The sequence below is a fragment of the Sitophilus oryzae genome, unplaced genomic scaffold (genome assembly GCF_002938485.1).
Source record: "Sitophilus oryzae breed Bouriz unplaced genomic scaffold, Soryzae_2.0 scaffold_1840_pilon_pilon, whole genome shotgun sequence".
Lineage (NCBI taxonomy): Eukaryota > Metazoa > Arthropoda > Insecta > Coleoptera > Curculionidae > Sitophilus > Sitophilus oryzae.
Window position 1 is genome coordinate 315985 of NW_022146547.1, and position 20756 is coordinate 336740.

General features: G+C 32.1%; 1 protein-coding gene across 2 annotated transcripts in view; it reads left to right on the top strand.

The window, feature by feature from the left end:
* The window catches only part of LOC115883232 (rho GTPase-activating protein 26), a 55135-nt gene that overhangs the window by 28170 nt on the left and 6209 nt on the right, over nt 1-20756 (top strand). For both annotated transcript variants that reach the window (XM_030901566.1, XM_030901567.1), the window contains exons 4-11: nt 5739-6081; nt 7096-7193; nt 8662-8841; nt 8896-9032; nt 11158-11354; nt 11410-11515; nt 14062-14431; nt 14495-14717. In XM_030901566.1, coding sequence (XP_030757426.1) covers nt 5739-6081; nt 7096-7193; nt 8662-8841; nt 8896-9032; nt 11158-11354; nt 11410-11515; nt 14062-14431; nt 14495-14717 — 1654 coding nt within the window. The remainder of the gene's footprint in view (nt 1-5738; nt 6082-7095; nt 7194-8661; nt 8842-8895; nt 9033-11157; nt 11355-11409; nt 11516-14061; nt 14432-14494; nt 14718-20756) is intronic.

Consider the following 20756-nt stretch of genomic DNA (forward strand, 5'->3'; position numbering starts at 1 on the left):
ATTGTTTCGTAAGTTTTAATAAGCGTATACGCGCCACGATATCTTTTCTCTTTTTTTTTTCATCTCAGCTGGTATCTTTTAATTGACAACGATATGTTTAAATAATGTGTGTGGAGGATCGCAGTGTTAATATCATTATAAGATTATGTATTAAAAACTTTCACCCGTTTATTTTATAATCGTTCCTCTATATCATCTAGATGTCAATCTTTTTTAGATTAAAATTATATTGAAATATTTAAAGTAAAAATACAACTCTGTACGTTTGAGGACTCCATTCGGGTACCTCTATTATCCACGTGCCGAGTTTGGTTCCAATCGACCCATAATTAAGAAAAATCCTGATGGTTTTGTCCATTTAGAGTAGGGTTCAGAACCGGGAAATCCCAGTATCGAAAGTACCGGGAATTCCGGGTTCTTTTGAGACACCAAAGAACCGGGACTCGAAATGATTAATTCCCGGTACTTTCGGGCTTTTCGGACAGTAATGTAAGTAACGGTCGAAATCAAACTCTTCTAAATAAGTAGAGAAGTGTCTAGTCCTAGCAGTCAACTATAAGGCTTGACCAATCAGGTTGGTTAGCGTGGTTATTTAAAGGGTGTTAATTAATTTGTGTTTGTCAAAAACTCTAACGTGATTGGTCGGGCTTAATAGTTGCCTGCTAGGACACAAGTAATAAGTAGTGATGCTATCTCGTATAGTACTGTGCTTACTTCTGAAGTTATTTTGAAGTTTCTATAGTGTTTATTAGCAATTATTGAAGTTTAAATATGTTATTTTATTATTTAGTATAATATTGCTGAATATATTAGTTATATTTTTTTGTGTTATGTTTTTATAAGCATTTGCATATTTAATTGAAAATGTTATTTTTTTTCTTTGTGTTTTCTTTTTTTTTTCGCTTGTGTTCATGTTTTCTTTCTCATGACTTAATAATTTGATATTATTTTCATTTGAAACTCATTTTTTTATCGGTTTTACTTTTGAGAACCATCCCTTTTAGTATGGTTCGGGAAACTCTAATTAATACTACCAATGAGGGTTCAGATCTTTTTGGCCATCGCAGAACCGGACCTCGGTAACAATAATTAAAAAATTATTTTTTTGTTACGTGAGAAAGTCCTTTGATACTTTCTAACGGTCGATATCAAACTCTTCTAAATAAGTAATGATGCTATTTCTTATTGTTCTTGCTTCTTTTCTCTTTTGAAGTTCTTATAATACCGTATGATCGAAAAAAAACGGCGTCCAGTTGGCTTGGAAATGACAATCGATGACATTTCCCATATAATTTTACATATAAAATGACAGCGATCTTCATTTCATAGCCATTGTTGACGCCGTTTTTATTCGATCATACGGTATTTATTATGTTATGTTTTAATAGATATTTGCATTTTTGTCTCAAATTCAGTTAAGTTGGTTATGTTGTTTGATGTGAAAGTTATACTACAGTCAAAACAAATTCTCCTGACCAGTGACTTGCCGATGGCGCCTCCTATCCACCTGAGTCCTGAGTGTTGTAATATCGACGCACAAGTCTGTGGCCTGTCTCTTGTCCTTTACGACGTCATAGATGGACGTGTGCGTATCGACCGATGACGTCACCGTAAGCTGGAACTTGCCCTTTTATATCGACGTTGTCAATTCTTACGAAAAAGTAGTAAACACAAATATAAATGGTTTTGTGCCGTGTTCAACCATTTTCAACTAGATATGTCTGATACGTATATGCCGAAATGTTAGTATGTACTTAAATTATGATGTTCCTATGCTAAAGATATAATCAAAAACATGTTGACATATCTAAAATCTATTTTAGATTCAAGATATTTCGAATACATATTTTCATGATTGGCAATAGTGAATTTAAAAATTGCACACTCGATTACGTAACTAAAAGTTAAATTTGTATATCGCTTATACAGGGTGTTTCGAAAAACATGTGCTATCTCTCGTGGGGTCAGTCTCTCGTCCATGTCAACATAGGTTCGATTTTGCTTTGTTTCGTAGCTACAGGGTGTTAAAGTCTTAATAATCTTTGGATTTATTATAATTTTCTTCTCTTAAAAGTATTTTTAGTGATTCGAATGAAATTTTGAGGGTTAAAGTTACTATAAGTGCCTACATATTTTAATTCTAAAAATGTGTCGATAAATTCATCAGGGACGTGCATCTGGGTTATCACTGGAATATTTTTCAAAAAAAAACTTGTACCGCTGACTTTTTTTTTCTTTTGATATCAAAAATTGTTTAAGCCGTTTAATGCCAGTTAAGAGCTATTTCTTGATATTTGGTCGAATTCGGCCTCCTTGGTGAGATAAACGCAATTTTATTAATTACAATTATTAATAAATTATATGTTTTACCTAATTTATTATTAAATATTACTACTATTAGTCCAACCTACAGCAATTTCAAATACAAAAATAATGGTATTTAAGACAATTACAAAATAACTAAAAACTAATTTTAAAAAGTTTTAACATCCTGTAAGTCTAAAACTATGCATTTCCATACCCGTGTTTATAGCAACTTTTTTTCATATTTTTTGATGAAGAATCAATGAGTACTTTTTTAAACTTTCACAAGTTAATGATATTATTTTTTTTAAAGGTTACTATTAGACTTGGATCAAGGCAAATTAATAAAATTGCGTTTATCTCAACAAGGAGGCCGAAATCGACAAAATATCAAGAAACAACATTTAATCGGCATTAAACTGCTTACACTATTTTGCTAACAAGAGAAAAAAGTCAGTGGCGTAGGTGCTGTTTTTTTTTAAATATTTCAGTGATAACCCATATGCACGTCCCTGGTGAATATGTCGACACTTTTTTAGCTTTAAAATATGTCGCATTTATAGTAACTTTTACCCTGAAAATTTCATTCGAAACGCTAAATGTACTTGGAAGAAAAAAATACAATAAATCGAAAAAATATAAAGACTTTAACACCCTATAGCTACGAAACAAAGCAAAAACGGAGCTATTCGCGGACAAATAAATCTTATTTTTACTTGAAGAGTCTCCCTAGGAGAGATGGTACATGTTTTTTGAAATACGCTGTATAGAAAGATCTTTTTGAATTCATAAACTCCTGTCAATCGTTCCTGTCCCAGAGGTCTGACAACGCGGCGCGTATGCTGTCATCGGATTGCGCAATAGGTCTGCTTTTCCTCACCCTCGCACACATTATTAACGAGCCCACGCATTTTTTCAGGATGCCCTTTTAACGTTCAGTGTCTTTCGTTCATCGAATTTCATTCATAAAATAAGATATATTTAGCTTCGGTAGTCAATTGTTACTATTAATAATATTTCAAAAGTATTTATTGCATTTTGATTGTGTTTTTCGACTACATAATGGTTTGGCGCCTTCGTTGGGGTGGGAGGTGAGTTTTGTTGTGATTGTAAAAAGTGTGTCAAGACAACCAGAATACATATTATTATCTTTTGCACTACGTTTATATATTTTTGGTGAAAGTTTGAAACAATCTTGTGGAGTAAGTTAACAAAGCAAGGGATTTAAAAATTATTTTTTCAACTAGGGGTATCTTTTCTCAATAGTTTGATTTTTGGCTCATCTCGATAATTTTTTTGGAGATATTCGCTTTTGAAAAAGACACTGACATTTTTTAGTATTTTTGCATTAATCCCAGTCAACAAACCTATAAAATAGTGTTTACGATTTATGTAATGTCACTCTCTTTGAAAAATTATATTATTATTGTCTATCGGGCAGTTACTCTAGCAATGATGGTTTTAAGTCCAAAAGTTGAACTCTTCCAGAGCTGCAACAAGTCAGTTTTAAAAAGACTTAAGTCTTTGACTTAAGAGTCCATTACACTAGTCCGAAAAAGTAGCTAAATAAGCGTTCGGCATTTAACGTTTTATGTAAAACTGGCTAGGTATTTTTACACAAATAAAGAAGGAAATTAGAGATAAAGGATTATGCTATACCCGTATTGTAGCACATTTTTAGACAATTTCTTTATTTTTAAGATTTTGATGGTCAAACATCAACAAAATGTTTATTATGTTTGGACTAAATTTTCTCGAAAATAAAGAGATAATTTAGAATTCCTTTACAATACGGAAATAGATTGAAGTTTTGTGATTACCGTGATAATATAATATGATAATTTATATGGTTTTGTAACAAATTGCTCGCTATTTTATGGCAAATGCTGAAGCTCTGCAAACCTTAATCAAGCCTTAATCAAAGCACGTGTGTTTGGAATTTTTAGTGTGGCTTAACACGACAGGATCGGGCTAAGCCTTAGGCAGATTTCTGAAATATATATATTTCCTTCGGCCACACGCCCGCTTTACCCGACCCCTGAGAGCGACCCGAACAGTACAGGGTGGGTCAAATTCGACGCTTTTAAATGGAGACAGCCTTTTCTATAGGAGATAGACAAAAACTAATATCGGTGTCTGCAGCTCAATTTTTGTCAAAAACATGATGGTGAAAACCGCATATCGATGTCTGTTACCGTTTCGGAGTTACGGGGTGTTTTTCAAAAATATGCATTTCTAACAAATCGCTGTAACTTTTTTGCTATGGAAAATTTTGTGGAAACATTTCCAAAGCACCTTTTTACGTAGAATTTAATGGTTTAAGAATAATTTTTTTAAAATTAATAATTTAAGAAGTATCAACAGAAAATTTGATTTTTTATATGGAACACCCTGTATATTTTTAATTTCTTGAAAAGAATTTAAAATTACCTTTCCAAAAATATAACACACTTGATATTTTGCTCGATTCCTCTTCGAGATATAGAGTATATAAAAATTCGCAATAAGTAGGCTTTGAACAGCACTGGCTGTAATGCAAAAAAATTCTAGCTGTGAGCATCAATTAAAACGAAAATAATATTTGCTATGAGAGATGCAGAATTTTATAACAATTTAAACTATATTTAACCAACATCAACACATTTAAACTATATCTAATAACAATAAAAATAAATAGCAAACCACGACATGAGATTTTGCTACAGGTGTTCGACTTATCGACAGTCTTTCTGTTATGGACAGACGGGGCAGTTTTTGAACATTTTTCGCGGAATTCATTAACTCAGTAGGGGTGAAATATATCCTCTCATAACTGCTAAGTATTTCTAATTCTTGTCTAGATTATACGGAAGAATAAGGAACCTTTATTCTCCCGCAAATATATCCATAGGATTAGATCCATGGGCACTAAGTCAGGCGGCCTCGACGGCCAACGGCTGGGATCTTGGTTAGCTCTAAAATTATTCTTGAAATTCCCTGCAAAAATTTCAATTTCAGCGTTGATAACTCGGTAAATTATCTTTTTGGAAAAAATATGTTTTCGAGTTCCATTAAATTCTACGTAAAAAGGTGCAAAGCCTACTGGTTAAATAGAAACTACAAAAATTTTGTATTTCGAAAAAGTTATAAGCGATATCAAGTTAAAAATGCACATTTTTTAAAAACACCCCGTAACTCCGAAACGGTAACAGATATTGATGTATGGTTTTCACCATCATGTTTTTGGTGAAAATTGAGCTCCACACACCGATATTAGTTTTCGCCTATCTCCTATAGAAAAGGGTGTTTCCATTTAAAAGCGTCGAATTTGACCCACCCTGTACAGCGTAATAGACTCTTAAGCCTTTTATAAAAAGCTTGCAGCTCTGATCTTTACTATGATCAATTTTTATTAAAGACCCTGTAGTATATATATTTTTTTCAATTTTTTTCAGGCGGATGCCTCAGTGGATATGGCCGAACGGCATTTCTACACGGCCAGTATGGACTATGTTTATCTAATCCAACAAGTGCACGAACGAAAAAAGTTTGAGTTTGTGGAGTCGCTGCTCACATTTGTCTATGCCTGGTTCACGTTCTACCATCAGGGGCACGAGATCAAAAAGGATTTCGAGCCGTTTATGAGGGACTTGCAGTCGAAAATCCAGAAGACGCGGAGCAATTTTGACGATTTCACCGAGAAACTGAAAAAACGAATGTCCGAAGTTCAAAAACAAGAGGAACCGCTGAGAAATTCGAAAGGATGTAAAGAAGGATACTTGTTCTTGTTAGAGAAAAGTAATTATTATTATTATAATAAAAAAATGTCTATACTTATGAGGCGGATTCGTCTTTCCAAAAAATCCTTTATGGGTATTTCGCCACTGCACTGCAAGAAAATCTACAAAATAAAATATATTTTTTTTTGTAAACACTTCTGCCTTAAACCTAAACGGACGCTGCTTGTCAGAAGTTATGTTTACAGTAATACAAATTTGCCTAACAAAGAAAAAAAAATGCTTAACGTTTCGGAAAGTTATCTCTTTCCGTCGTCGGAAGAAAAAAAATACAAAGTATAATGAAAAAAACTATTTAAAATATTTAAATTCAACTATTCGAGAACACTTTAATTTTTTTTAAACAGATACGTCTACAAAAACCGTAGACGTTGTGTTAAAATTACATTATATGAAGTGATAACAATTACTTAATAATATAAAACCAAAAAGCTTCAAACTTTCTGTATGTTTTGTTTTTAATTTTTACGTATGTTATGTTTATTTATATTATATTCTTTAAAATCAAAGAAGCGATTGCGATACATTACTAACATCTACATAGATGCATGAGCAATACATTTATTTTTATTAGATTGTATTAAAAAAGCCTCTTTTATATTTCTTTTGCAGGCTATCGCTTCTTTCATTATATGTTTTGGATTGTTAAAATCTATTCTGTGCCCTGTGTCCCATGAATACTGACAAATCTTAGATTTGTGAAAGTCGCCCTATAATCTTTATGTTCTTTAATTCGAACATTTAAGGGTCTAGATGTTTCAACAATTTAAAAAAGAATTATTTGCAAACATCTAGACCCTTAAATGTTCGAATTAACGAACATAAAGATTATTTAAGAAAGGGCGACTTTCACAAATCTAAGATTTGTCGGCATTCATGGGACACAGGGCACAGAATAGATTTTAACAACCAATTTCGTAAAATTTGTCTTTTCCTTTGTCTCCTTGACGAAATGAACTACATATAAAGTTTTATTTGCTAGTAATAGTGAGTAATTTATTATAATTCATTCCAGAGGCTTTTGGTACTACGTGGACAAAACACTACTGCAAATATGACAAAGAAACTAAAGAGTTTACCATGCTTCCCTACAACCAGCTTACGACCAAATCAGTAAGCATAATTTTTTTATTACTCAACTGCTACACATACATTTTACTTACTACAAACATATTTTCTTAGTAAACTATTAAATTTGTAATCAGTGATGGACAAACACCCGGTATATTGAAATTTGTCCCAAATATATTATAAGACTATATTGCTAAGAATATAAATCTTGCATAAGTCTATCCTTTTGATTCAATAGAATTTTCGTGCGCACGCGCCAAATAAAACGATCTGATTCGTCTACTTCATCGCTGAACGCTGTCACCTGCCCGCGCACTATTTTAACCTCTAAATATTAATAAAGTATAATATATTATTTTTTTATTGGTAATTGCATTATTTCAACCTGTTATTTTAGATATTCATCATATCTATCTGTTTCTTGTTTTTGTTTAAATATGTCAGAGATTAAATTTAAATTTATAAGTAAAGCCGCGAATAGTCAGACGCTAAATTGATATACGTGGTAGATAGGAACTTAGAAAACTACTTCTATTGGTTAGTATGAAATAAATCAACTAATCGCGAAACACTTCTCACGCTTGCGTAGTTCAAAGCTGTTGAACGAAAAGGACCGACTTATGTGCATTTTGTATAGCTCCATCTCAAAAACTTGGCTTCAATTTTTGTTTCTTACTAGTAATATAGTCTTATAATATATTTGGGGTGTCCCAATATTGCGTGGACATAGAACTACTACGTATTTTTGGAATCAAAATGACACAATTTACTTCTATACAAAAATGCGTGTGGACGCTAGAGGACATCAAACTTTTAAAAAAATTACGAATTTTTTCAGATGCTTTAAGAACCGTTATTAAAAAACCGTTACCTAAAATCTCATTCAAGTCAGAATAACAACCTAACCTAACCAATCCAAAAATAGTAGTTCTACGTCCACGGAATATTGGAACACCATGTATAGCCAGTAGGTAAATACAGGGTATATTGAATTTGAGCTAATATTTTGAATAAAAAAAGATTAAAGCTTCATTTTCATGCATCCGTTGTCCGACGATACGTTGATACGATATTAATTTTATTGGTAGAATTTAAGACTTTGATTGGTTAGAAAATAACGCAGTTTTTAAATTTATTGCATTTTCATGCCTCCGTTTATCGGATATACGTTGATGTCATTTTATTTTTTCGTTTCCATAACGATTTTGCTATTTTACTTATATTTTTATTAAGGTTAGATTAAATTTGTCAAAAAAGTGTCAAAACGTACGTTATCGTATGAACGGGTGCGTTGACGGGCTGAAGTAAAATATTTACGGATGAAAAGTGGCGCGAAAACGCTATGACCAATCAGAGCATCGTCGGACCATCGTGTCAACGTATAACGGATGCATGAAATCAAACTTAAGGAAGAAATGTAATGTTATCCATGTTTTAATACGTATCCATAATATGAAAAGTATTTGTGCTTTATTATTTACTTTAAACCTTTTCATATTTGATTATGTAGTTGCCTCAACCAGAAAAGATGGTAATAACATCGTGCGTAAGAAGAAAGTCAGATTCAATAGACAAGCGGTTTTGTTTTGATATCCAAGCAGACAGCAAACCTGGCATCACTTACACATTTCAAGCGTTATCAGATAATGATAGGAACGCATGGATGGACATAATGGATGGCAAGGAACCTGTAAGTGTAACAATAACGTTTCTATAATGTTGTGATCACGTATAATAATTGCAGACTTATACTGCGTATTTAAACAAACCGGCTATTTCAACGGAAGAGAATTACGTTCTGGATGAGACTGGACTGCAATATATTAGAAAGTGTATAGAAGTTTTAGAAAAGAGAGGTTTAGAGGAACAAGGTATATACAGGTAAGATATTGCTGATACTTGTTTACGTATGGTAATCGCAAAACAATTTCCAATGCACGTGATCAACTTTGAGTGACAAGCGATGGCGACAGCGCTGCCAGATTGTGATGGATTTATGAAATGAGTCTTAATTTAAAAGTGACAAACGATACATTTATTATATTATTTTTTAAAGATTTTTCCGTTTTATTTTTAATTTAATAACTAATATTTTAGTAATTAATTGATTAATTTGTTTTATAGCTTATTTTAGTTATTACATATTGGCAAAAACTAGTCCATTATGAAGATTATTCTAAGCGTTACTATGGGTTATTAATTTATTTATCGATGTACATCTTACAACGCCATAAGTGGTAATAATAAGTAAGAGTATTAATGCACAACTAATAATCACAGAATTTAATAAATACTATAAATAACTTTGAAAGTGGTATAATGTGCTTATCAATCAAACTTACTTTTCTGACTGCAGTCAAGGGTAATAAAGGATCTTTATTGTCACGTTCTCGTTTGTAAAATCGCTTATTTCTGGGGTTTACTCAGCCAGGTCTCACAATGCAAATTCACCTCAAATATCCATTTAATTGGTCATTGGCAAGCACTCTCTCATTGTACATGAAAATAACAAAACAAAAATTTACTGATCTGGATAAAATTGATAGTTAAATAGCAAAACTCACCCGGGGGTATTCCGCCTCCTAGCCAGTGACATCACTGATATTTTATTCAATATATCCCATTCTATATCTTCCATCTAATTCAAATATTATTTGGATTTATTGGTTAATAATCTTCAACAACTAGCTAGTGTCACCTGAAATAGTATAGGGGCTTCCCCCGGCGCAAATCTGCCGCTAAACAAATTCGCATCCCAATCGAATAGGCTAATTGGGGTACCTCACTACCCCAACGCCGCATCGTGTCAATCGAGAAGACAAAGGAGACCTCAAACTCTCAAGACCAACCTCGAAGGCATGACGTCACAAGAGGTTTTCTTCTCATGGTCGAACGACCCGTTGCCTTACAGTACATGCAACGTTTATAGTCAAAAGACTCGCAACCCCCAAATGTCAACTCTATGACAAAACACAACACAACAGCCGGCCGATCCGTCTACTACTGACCTGCCGCCGGCAAGCTAAGCCTCCTCTTACATCACAATTTTACCTGATCACAAATATTTACATCGCTTGCCAATGAATCATACTATTTTCTCTAATCGACTTTCAAATAGAGTGTTTTAGCATTACTAGATAAATAAATAGAGAGTTTCCGAAGGAATGCATATTCTTTATTAAAATAGTGAATAAATAAAAGCATTATTATAACGAAGTTATTTTCCAAGTTTTACACGTTCAAAATAGTTTATCAGGGAAGCTACAAGCTCTTTGCTGCGACTGTTTAAATGCTTCGGCATATTTTCAACACACAATTTCAAGAAATGCAATACAAAAACTCAAAAATTTAGTTCCTAAAGGAACTGTTTGTGTTTAAAAGTACATTTTTTAAAAAAAGTCTATGAAAATAGGCAAAAAAACGAGAATTATTCACAAAGATTTAACAACAACACGATATTATACAAAATTATGACTGACATTATGATAATTGATAAATAACAAACGACAACGTTGCTGATCACGGCGCAATGTGACCAATATAGCGATAATAAAATTCGGTTTAAACTAATTTTTGCAACTTTAATCTAAATATCTGTTACAATCATTTGCTCTATAAAGTAAAATGAAGAGCTGCTCGGTATCTTATATTATACAGCAAATTTAACCATTTTTGCCAAAATTTCATTTAGTCAGGTTTATAGACTTTAGTGTCAATGCCGATGTTTGATGACATGCATCTGAAAATGTTTTGCGATTACAATATATTAATATTCTATATAGGGAAATTTAAATAACTTCCATTGCATATCATAATACGACCACCAGCAAACTCCATAAGACGACGTTTGGTGTCATTGATGACGTGCAACGGAAATTGTTCCAATTTTCCTATACAAATGGGAATCATATAGGAAAATTTTCATTCATATTGGAAATTAACTTTATCTCAATGAACGGTGATCTAATAACTCTTATTTGAATTAAAAGGATAATACGTGTTTTAGGGTTGTGGGTGTTACATCAAAAGTAAACAAGCTCTTAGCTATGGGATTAGACAGAAGAAAACAAGAAAAATTATTGTTGGACGATCCGCAAGAATGGGAAACGAAAACAATTACCAGTGCTCTCAAAACGTATTTGCGTAATCTGCCAGAACCGCTTATGTCGTTCAAATATCATAATGATTTTATCAATGCTGTCAGTAAGTAGAAATGTGTTTTTTAATGGTATAGTTTAGTAACTGTATATTTTCTTAGAAAAAGAATCAAGACAAAATCGAGTACACGAAGTTCATAAACTTCTTTACAAAATACCTAAAACTAACTTTGATGTTTTGAAGATTCTAATCAAGCATCTAACAAAGTAAGTTTTTATTGCAACTATTATTGAATGTGACTAAGGAAGGAGTGTATTATAAGTGCAAATTTATTTTAATTTCTACAGGGTGGCTCAAAAAAGTGTGAGTGGATCAGGATGATATTTTTAAACGGAACATCCTGTATATTACTGTATTTTTTGGGTTCCTTTTAGATCATTTTATATAATCCTAAGGTATGAGTAAATATATTTCGATAATTTCGGATATATTAATAAATAAACAAATAAATCAACAGGATGTTCAAAATTATACTCCAAACTTTCTAAAATAAAAAATAATTTATCTTTGCTTTTTGTTTAAATAAATGGAACACCCTGTATATTTATTTATTTAGCGTATGGCTTACATCACAGTATCTTAAGTTATAGGACACAAAATGGTATAAACAACAACAAAAATGTATATAAAAAAACTGCATAAACAACAAAAAAAAATATGTAGATAAAAAAACTGCATAAACAAAGAAAAAAAACATACACAACGAAAAAATAGGCTAATTCGTCTCATAAACAGATATCCAGTCGTTGTATATAATCAATTGCCTCCTGAGTAGCCATAAGGAAATCTTCTGAGTTGCCCATATATGCTCTTATTGGGCAGTCTTGCACTATATGTTTGACAGTCTGCCTGTCAGCTCCACAGTCGCATGCGGCTGAAGGGACTTTTCCCCACCTATTTAGAGAGTCGGCACATCTTCCGCAGTTAGTTCTGAGTTCTGATTCGCAGTTAGTTAAGAGTTGTCCATGTTCGACCCTGTATATTATTTTTTTATTAGAAGGAATGTTAAAAAATTAACTTTTTTTGTATTTAAAGTATTTCACAATTTTGAATGGTTTTGCAGATACACGCAGTATTATTTCATATGGCTCTTTTAACGGTAAAATACCAGAGAAAAATCATTGGGTGGCTTTCATAAAAATTTACTGTGGAAAATGCCATATGAAATATAAAACCGCGAATATCTGCGAAACCGTTAAAAATTTTGAAATACTCTAAATACAAAAAAAATTTCGTTTTTTAATTATCCATCTATTGAAAACATAATATACATGATGATCCATTAAAAAAAACGAAGAAAAAATATTATATATTTTAAAAAATTTGGCGTAGAATTTTGAACATCCTGTATGATTTACAATTACCGTATTTATAGTAAAGTAAGTACAAACCATCTAAAGTAAATACCCAATGTAGTTGTAATTTCTTGTCAATTCTTGTATTTTTAATATTCTTTTAAGAAAGGCTTAAAAATATGTACAGGGTGGTCCAAATTGTATTCCGGAAACTTCGGCAGCATATTCTGCAGATAAAAATAGGTAAAAAAGTTCGTATAAATGTATGTCCTAAAATGCTTAGTTTCGGAGATACACGGTGTAGAAATTTCATTTTTATTTCGATTTTTTCCAAATAATTTCTGAAATAACGTCAATATTAAGATGAAAATTGGTGTCTGGGAGTTTTTGACATGAGAAATTTGATTTTGATGTCAATATGACTCCTACTGGTAGAGGACGCCACCTACATTTGTTTTAACTGTTTTGAAGAGTAATAACTTTTCGTTCGTACCTGTATAAAACTACTGAGTAAAAAAATATACATTTCCGTGACTTTCTGCGTAAAAAATGTCCCTTGGTAAAAACCGCTACGAGCAACCGTTCTCAAGATATTTAGAATGAAAATAGTCAATACATGTCATTATTGACAAATAATAAACACGCGAGGAGTAGATAGCTATTTGACTGAAATAATAATTTTTTCTTTGAAAAACTATGATAAAACAGTTTCTGTCAAACTTTTGACACAAAATCATTTCAATATGATTTCAGTCTAATAACTATTTAGTTAACATGTTTAATTTATGTCAGTGATGACAGGTATTGATAATTTCGATTCCAAATATCTCGAAAACAGTTTTATACAGGTACGGAAGAAAAGTTATTACTCTTCAAACCAGTTAAAAAATATGTAGGTGGCGCCCATATTGGTAGGTGGCGAGTCATATTGACATCAAAATCAAATTTCTCATGTCAAAAAACTCCCAGACACCAATTTTCATCCAGATATTGACGTTACTACATAAATTATTTGGAAATAATCGAAATAAAAATGAAACTTCTACACCCTGTATCTCCAAAACTAAGCATTTTAGGACATACATTTATACAAACTTTTTTACTTATTTTTATCTGTAGAATATGCTGCCGAAGTTTCCGGAATACAGTTCGGACCACCCTGTATACCTACTATATTTTTTATTTATTAATATCTCTGAAAATATCGAAATATATTTACTCATATCTTAGGATTCTTTAAAGTGATATGAAAGGTAGCCAAAAATGAAATAATATACAGTTCCGTTTAAATAAAATCATCCCGACTCACTCAGTTTTTTGAGCCACTCTGTAGAAATTAAAATATTTTCCGGAAATACATGGACCCTGTATGATTAAAAGTTCTATTGAACTCCTTTCTTAGACTTTTTATTTATTGCAAAATTCCATTTTCTACAATAAGTATTTTCTTTTAACAGTGTGGTGAGTAAAAGCGACAAGAATTTGATGAGCGTCAGCAACTTAGGAGTTTGCTTCGGACCAACCCTGCTCCGTCCAGAAGAAGAAACAGTGGCCTCAATTATGGATCTAAAATTTTACAATATCGTCGTTGAGATTCTTATTGAACATTACGATAAACTGTTTTTTACCGAACCAGATCACACGAGATTACCTCAGGGCAACAATATACCGAATGGGCCTCCGAAGTACGGCCATCTAACACCAAACAATCATTTGCCTACTTTTAATTCGGATAATAATGATTTAGTAACGTCCAACAGGGTTTATATTCATCAACCTACAAATTCTTACAGACAGACATCGGGATATCAACTGCCGTATGTTAATGTATGTTATTTTTTTTTTAATTGTTTCAATATTTATTAAAAATATTTTTTTGGAAATTTATAGGCAATGGCTTTATATGGAGAATCACCAATCTCTTCCAGTATATACAGTACTAACGAGCCATTATCTGATCCAATTTATTCGATGTCCAGGAGTGATTATAGGCCTTCTAACCACCAAAGATTCAAACACGTAATACCAACTACAAACTCCCAGTCGGAGTCCAATATTCCCCAAACATTTTCCAGTTTACATAGCCCTACGAATTTTAGGCATAATCACTTAGGTATGGTTATAATAATGCCGTTTTAAAGCCTAGATCATATATACTTACGTGGATAAGTAAATCACTATGGAAACTGTCGCAAACATATCAAGGACTTCCATTTATCTTCTTTTTTTTGTTGCACATATCTATCCTTGTCGAGGACCTATCGTCCGCGCGCCAAATTTGAACATTAACTTTTAAAATTTAATTTGTAAAATGCTTATATTATACAGGGTTGTTCACCACATACGACACGGAGTATTGTAGCTAAATGATGAGATTTTTACAAATTGTAAGTTTTGGGTTCGATGAAGGACTATTAGAGGTACAATTTAAAAATAATTTTACAAGATACAGAGTGTCTCAAATAAGTAAAAAATATCAGAGTTGTATTTTTTTAAATGGAACACCCTGTATATTATTACATTTCTAGTTTCTACGATTAAAATAAAGGTAAATTTGATTAAGGTTTATTATACTTAAACCTTACCGTTTTTGAAATATTTTCAATTTTGTGAAATTGCAGTAAAATTTTAAGGCTTCATTTCTCCAAGGGTATCAAAGTTTTTAATACTAAATATTTACTGAAGTTTATTTACTGATCAGTTATTGTGTTGCAATAATAAAAATAATACTACCTTATACAGAGTGTCTAAAAATTTATTTTAAATAATTATTAGCTTCAAACGGCAATAACTTGTTTAATTTAAATCGAACACTTTCTATATTTTACGAGAATCAGATGCACAAATTGTCTATCAAATTATATTATACCATTTTTTACCTATCTCTTTAAGTTTCCGTAAAAATGCATTTTCTTGTAATTTAGAACTTATTTATCAATATACCCATGGGCTATTGACATTTTAGATTATTTTTAAAGATGTACCAAATTTTTAAAGAGTACAGATACTAATATTGTGGATATAATTCGTTTATTTCATTAAAAAAAAAAAAAAAACTGTTTAAATATTTGTTAAAGAGGACCAATTAATTCCACTATTCAAACTACATTAACTGACTGTTTGCGTTGATTAATAATAATTGCTCCAAATACTAAAAAGTTCTTAAAACCTTAAAGTTAAAAAGTAAACACCTTAAAAATGATATTTCATTTTTTAATAAATGCTTATTTATAACAACAGAGACTTTAATTTGATAACTTATTATTATATTGATTTCTGACTCAAATCCACATTTATTTATAATAATTTATTAACGAACACAATTAAGTATGTAATTAATTAGTATATGGGCGGAAATAATGGTGTTATATTTAATTAATGGTATACTCTTTTATAAAGATTTAAATAGTTTTCTTTTTGCATACAAATGGGCTAGTAATATTATCGTTTTGCTAAAAACGATAATATTACTAGTCTGTACATTTTATACATTTGTTGCTTTAAAAACAATCTAAAATGTCAATATTCTATGGATATATTGATAAATGAAGTCTAAATTATAAGAAAATGCATTTTCTACGAAAACTTGAAGGGATAGGTAAAAAATGTTATAATAAGATTTGATAGACAATTTAATTGTGCATCTGATTCTCCTAAAATATACAGGGTATTCCATTTAAATTAAAGAAGTTATTGCCGTTTGAAGCTAATAATTATTTAAAATAAATTTTTAGACACTCTGTATAAGGTAGTATTATTTTTATTATTGCAACACAATAACTGATCAATAAATAAACTTCATTAAATATTTAGTATTAAAAACATTGATACCCTTGGAGAAATGAAGCTTTAAAATTTTACTGCAATTTCACAAAATTGAAAATATTTCAAAAACGGTAAGATTTAAGTATAATAAACCTTAATCAAATTTACCTTTATTTTAATCGTAGAAACTAAAATGTAATAATATACAGGGTGTTCCATTTAAAAAAAATACAACTTTGATATTTTTTATTTATTTGGGACACTCTGTATCTTGTAAAAATATTTTTAAATTGTAGCTCTAATAGTCCTTCAACGAACCCCAAACTTACAATTTGTAAAAATCTCATCGTTTAGCTACAATACTCCGTGTCGTATGTGGTGAACAACCCTGTATATAACAATAAATTGAATGTTTACTTTCACAAAAATTAAATTATATAAAAAATACATTTAGCCACTCCGTACGAATATCAATATTCTTAGGAAATCTAACCAGAAAGTATGCATGTGGCTTAATATAAATAAAAGAACAACTGAATACTTTACTTGCCTATGAAAAGATAATTCGGGGACCTTTATATTAGAACTTTCACACACTAAACATTTTCTAGTCATTTTTATGAGTATTTGGAAAGTCCAACAAAAAAAATTAGAAATATAATTGCACAAACTTAAAGTTAATTTCTCACTGAACACTCTTGCATCCTTGGCTATATAAAAGCGGTCGATAAACGAGTAATTAATTCAATTTTTAATATAAAAAAGCAAAAAAACAAGTATCGTTACACAATGGAAATAATATTATGACAATGAAAAGTTGGTTTCCATAACAATGTATAATTTGTACTTTCTAAACCTTATAAAATTGTGATTATTTGGAAATACGTGAAATTTTTAATGCGCATGCGCAAAGTAAGGTCCTCGAGATAGACAAACCTATTGAACGTTTCATAAGTGCAATAAAGAAGGTTTAAAAATGGCATGTCGTGATGTTGGAGACATATTTTTTAATGCTAAACTTATGGCGTTGATTTATGCACGTAAGTATATATGATCTAGGTTTTAAAGACATATAGGGAAATTATTATTTCAGAACGACTCATATACAGGGCGATTCACGGCCATGGTACGTTAGAGGTTTATGGAAAACCGGTGATTGCATAAAAGCGCTTGCTCTATCTGTCTAAATTATTTTACGCATTACAGTGCTGTCGCTTTATACTAAAAGCGGTAGTATCTTTGTTATTTTAAATGGAACACCTGGTATATTATTACATTTTTCGAAACTTCTTTCATATGCCATAATTTTTCTGTTATACTGACCTATACCAATCTCTAATATTTTTCGAGATATAAAATAAAACGTGTAAAATTGACAAAAACATGATCTTGAATTCGCTTTGTTTAAATCATAAATTCGGCATAGTGAAAGCTTAAATTTGGTTTATATGTTAAGGAAAGTCGACATATTCGATCTGTCTAAATCAACCAATGGGATATCAAACAGGGAGATAAAAAAACATTCTGTTTGTTATAAAATCGCTCAAATCATTGTTATTGTTGCGGACCCGTGTGGACTCGACCTAACCTAACTTTATGTTCCGCCCTCAGATGACCTTTACATCGCATTAAAGAATAGACACCGTAATGATTCATTCGGACGTTCGAGAAAAATCGAGATCCACTGGAATGGAGTAGTACATACGAGAACAATCGAAACCTTCTCTATGCACCTAACGATCTATGGACTATTCTAGAAATCTTTAGCTGTAGTTATAAAAGCCGGCGGCTGTGGCCTAGAGAGGGCAGTTATAAATAGACGAGTACAGTTGACGCGCTAAAATTCAAAAATAAATTCTTAGTTATAAATCGTTTGTAAATAGTTCTTTAAGTCTTTTATCGTTATTATTTTTCTTAATTAGTGTTAAATAAATTGTGACTTTCTATCCACACGGAACCGACGAAAAACGTAACAATTGGTGTCAAGTGTGGCGTGTGTGATAGACTAGGAAAATAAAAAGGCAGACAATGGCTCCGAAAAAGTTGTTGAAAGACTTGAAAGTGTCGGAACTAAAATGCTTACTGGAAGAGAGGGAATGCGAAACAGATGGAAAGAAAAGCATTTTGCAAGCCAGACTGGGAGACGTTTTGATTGAGGAAGGTGAGGATCCTGACACATTTTGCTTTGAGTTGGAAGATGACCTTGACTCGTCCTTACAAAAATTAGAAGACAATTTGAATAGTAAAATAACTGACTTGGAAGTTAATTTAGAAGATAAAATCAGTGATAAAATTATGGAAAATTCCCAGGATTTGCAAGAAACTTTAAATGATAAAATGAACATTTAAGAAAAGAAGATCGCAGAAAATTCTAAATACATACAGGCCAGCTTCAATAATAAAATATTGAATTTAGAACAAAGTTTATACAACAAAATAACAGAAAACTCCAGGGAATTAGAAGAAAAGATAATAGATACACAAGACAAAATAGCACAGATTGAGGACGATATTAACAGAAAAATCGAAATTTTAAAAGAAGAAATAGCGAAGTCAAATTCACCAAAATGTCAAGAAACATCGGAGGAGCCGAAACTAGTCGAAAATAGGTATGCCTCAAAATCAGTTATGAAACCTCCGCAGTTTGACGGAAAAACCGCTTAGGCCAATTATTTTTGCCAATTTGAGGCCGAGCGAACGGATGGACAATCGCTGAAAAGGCTACCGCTTTGACTGTCGCACTGCGAAGAGATGCGACTGATATCCTGCAGACACTGTCACCATTGGAACAGGGAGATTATCAGCAATTGGTACGACATTTAGAAATGAGGTACGGCCAAGCTCATTTGAAACATGTCTACCATTCCCAGCTCAAAAATCGTGTTCAACAGCCTAATGAGACCCTAAGAGAATATCAAGCTGAAATAGTCCGCCTTGCATACCCTGCTATGCCCGAAAATGTTATGGAGCGCTTAACAGTACAGGCTTTTATTGATGGTTTACGTGACAACGAGACAAGGCAAACACTTCTTTTAGCTCATCCAACGCATTTGGGAGATGCCCTAACACGTGCCCTGCAATTTGAGGCCGCGAAAGAATGCTCTAGGTCTCTAGGATTTGTACGGGTTGTTGAGGAGTGTTCCGACGATTCCAAAGTGGAATGGATTGAGCGGAAAGTACTGGATCATTATATGAGCAAGAAGGGGGGACCGATTCGCTGTTGGAATTGCGGACAGATGGGAAATCGTTGCAAAGAAGAGAAAGAAGTGAAAGTCTTAAGGACGATCGGGGTTGGTGATAGTTAGCAAACCGAAGATCTTGCAAATGACCAAATCAGCGATCCAGAGTTGTGCTTGGTGATTAACTGGAAATTAACTGGTAACTGGAAAAAAACGCGGACCAGAGACCAACGTGGGGGGAAGTTTGCAGATATTCGCCGAACGTGAAGTCGTACTGGTCCCAGTGGAATTCATTGGTAATAGATAACGGATTACTTCGCCGTGTGATTGAGAGACCAGAGGGACAAGAAGAGAGAAGGCAGATCGTCATTCCAAAGAAGAGGGTCCCGGAAGTATTGGCGGAAATTCACAATGGAACCAGCGGTGGACATCTTGGTTTTAGCAATATATATATATATATATATATATATATATATATATATATATATATATATATATATTGGTATAGCATATATATATATATATATATATATATATATATCAAGTATAATATATATATATATATATATATATATATAAGTATATATATATATATATATATATATATATATATATATATATATATATATATATATATATATATATATATATATATATATATATATATATATATGTATGACTTGACGATTTCATGGCCCGATACAACAGCAGTCAGAAGGCTCGCTATGGTTATTTATTTATTTCGTATGAGAAGCACAAATACAGGATATGTGAATACATTTTATAAACATACACAGAGATAAGCATATATAAACAATCAAATAGTTGTAAAAGAAAACATGCATGAGAAATATAAGGACTTAAAAATATTACAAGTATATATAAAACATATGTTTATAGGCTCGCTATGGTGTAACCAAAGAAGAACAACGAGACCTCTTTTCCGTGCCTCCTGATTATTTGCTCGCTCACTGTGTGGCCCGAGATTTGCGGATGTCCAGAGGAATCGCTGCGACGTTCAATGAGAAGTTTGGGCGTGTCGGAGAACTACGCCGACAGGATTCAGAGGTTGGAAGCGTCTTGAGGCTAACCGACAATGAACATGGTCAAGCAAGGCACATTTTCTACCTAGTCACCAAGAAATGGTCCCCAAGTAAGCCGACTTATCTCAATCTATGGAAGACCCTGATTGAACTGAGAGAAGCCTT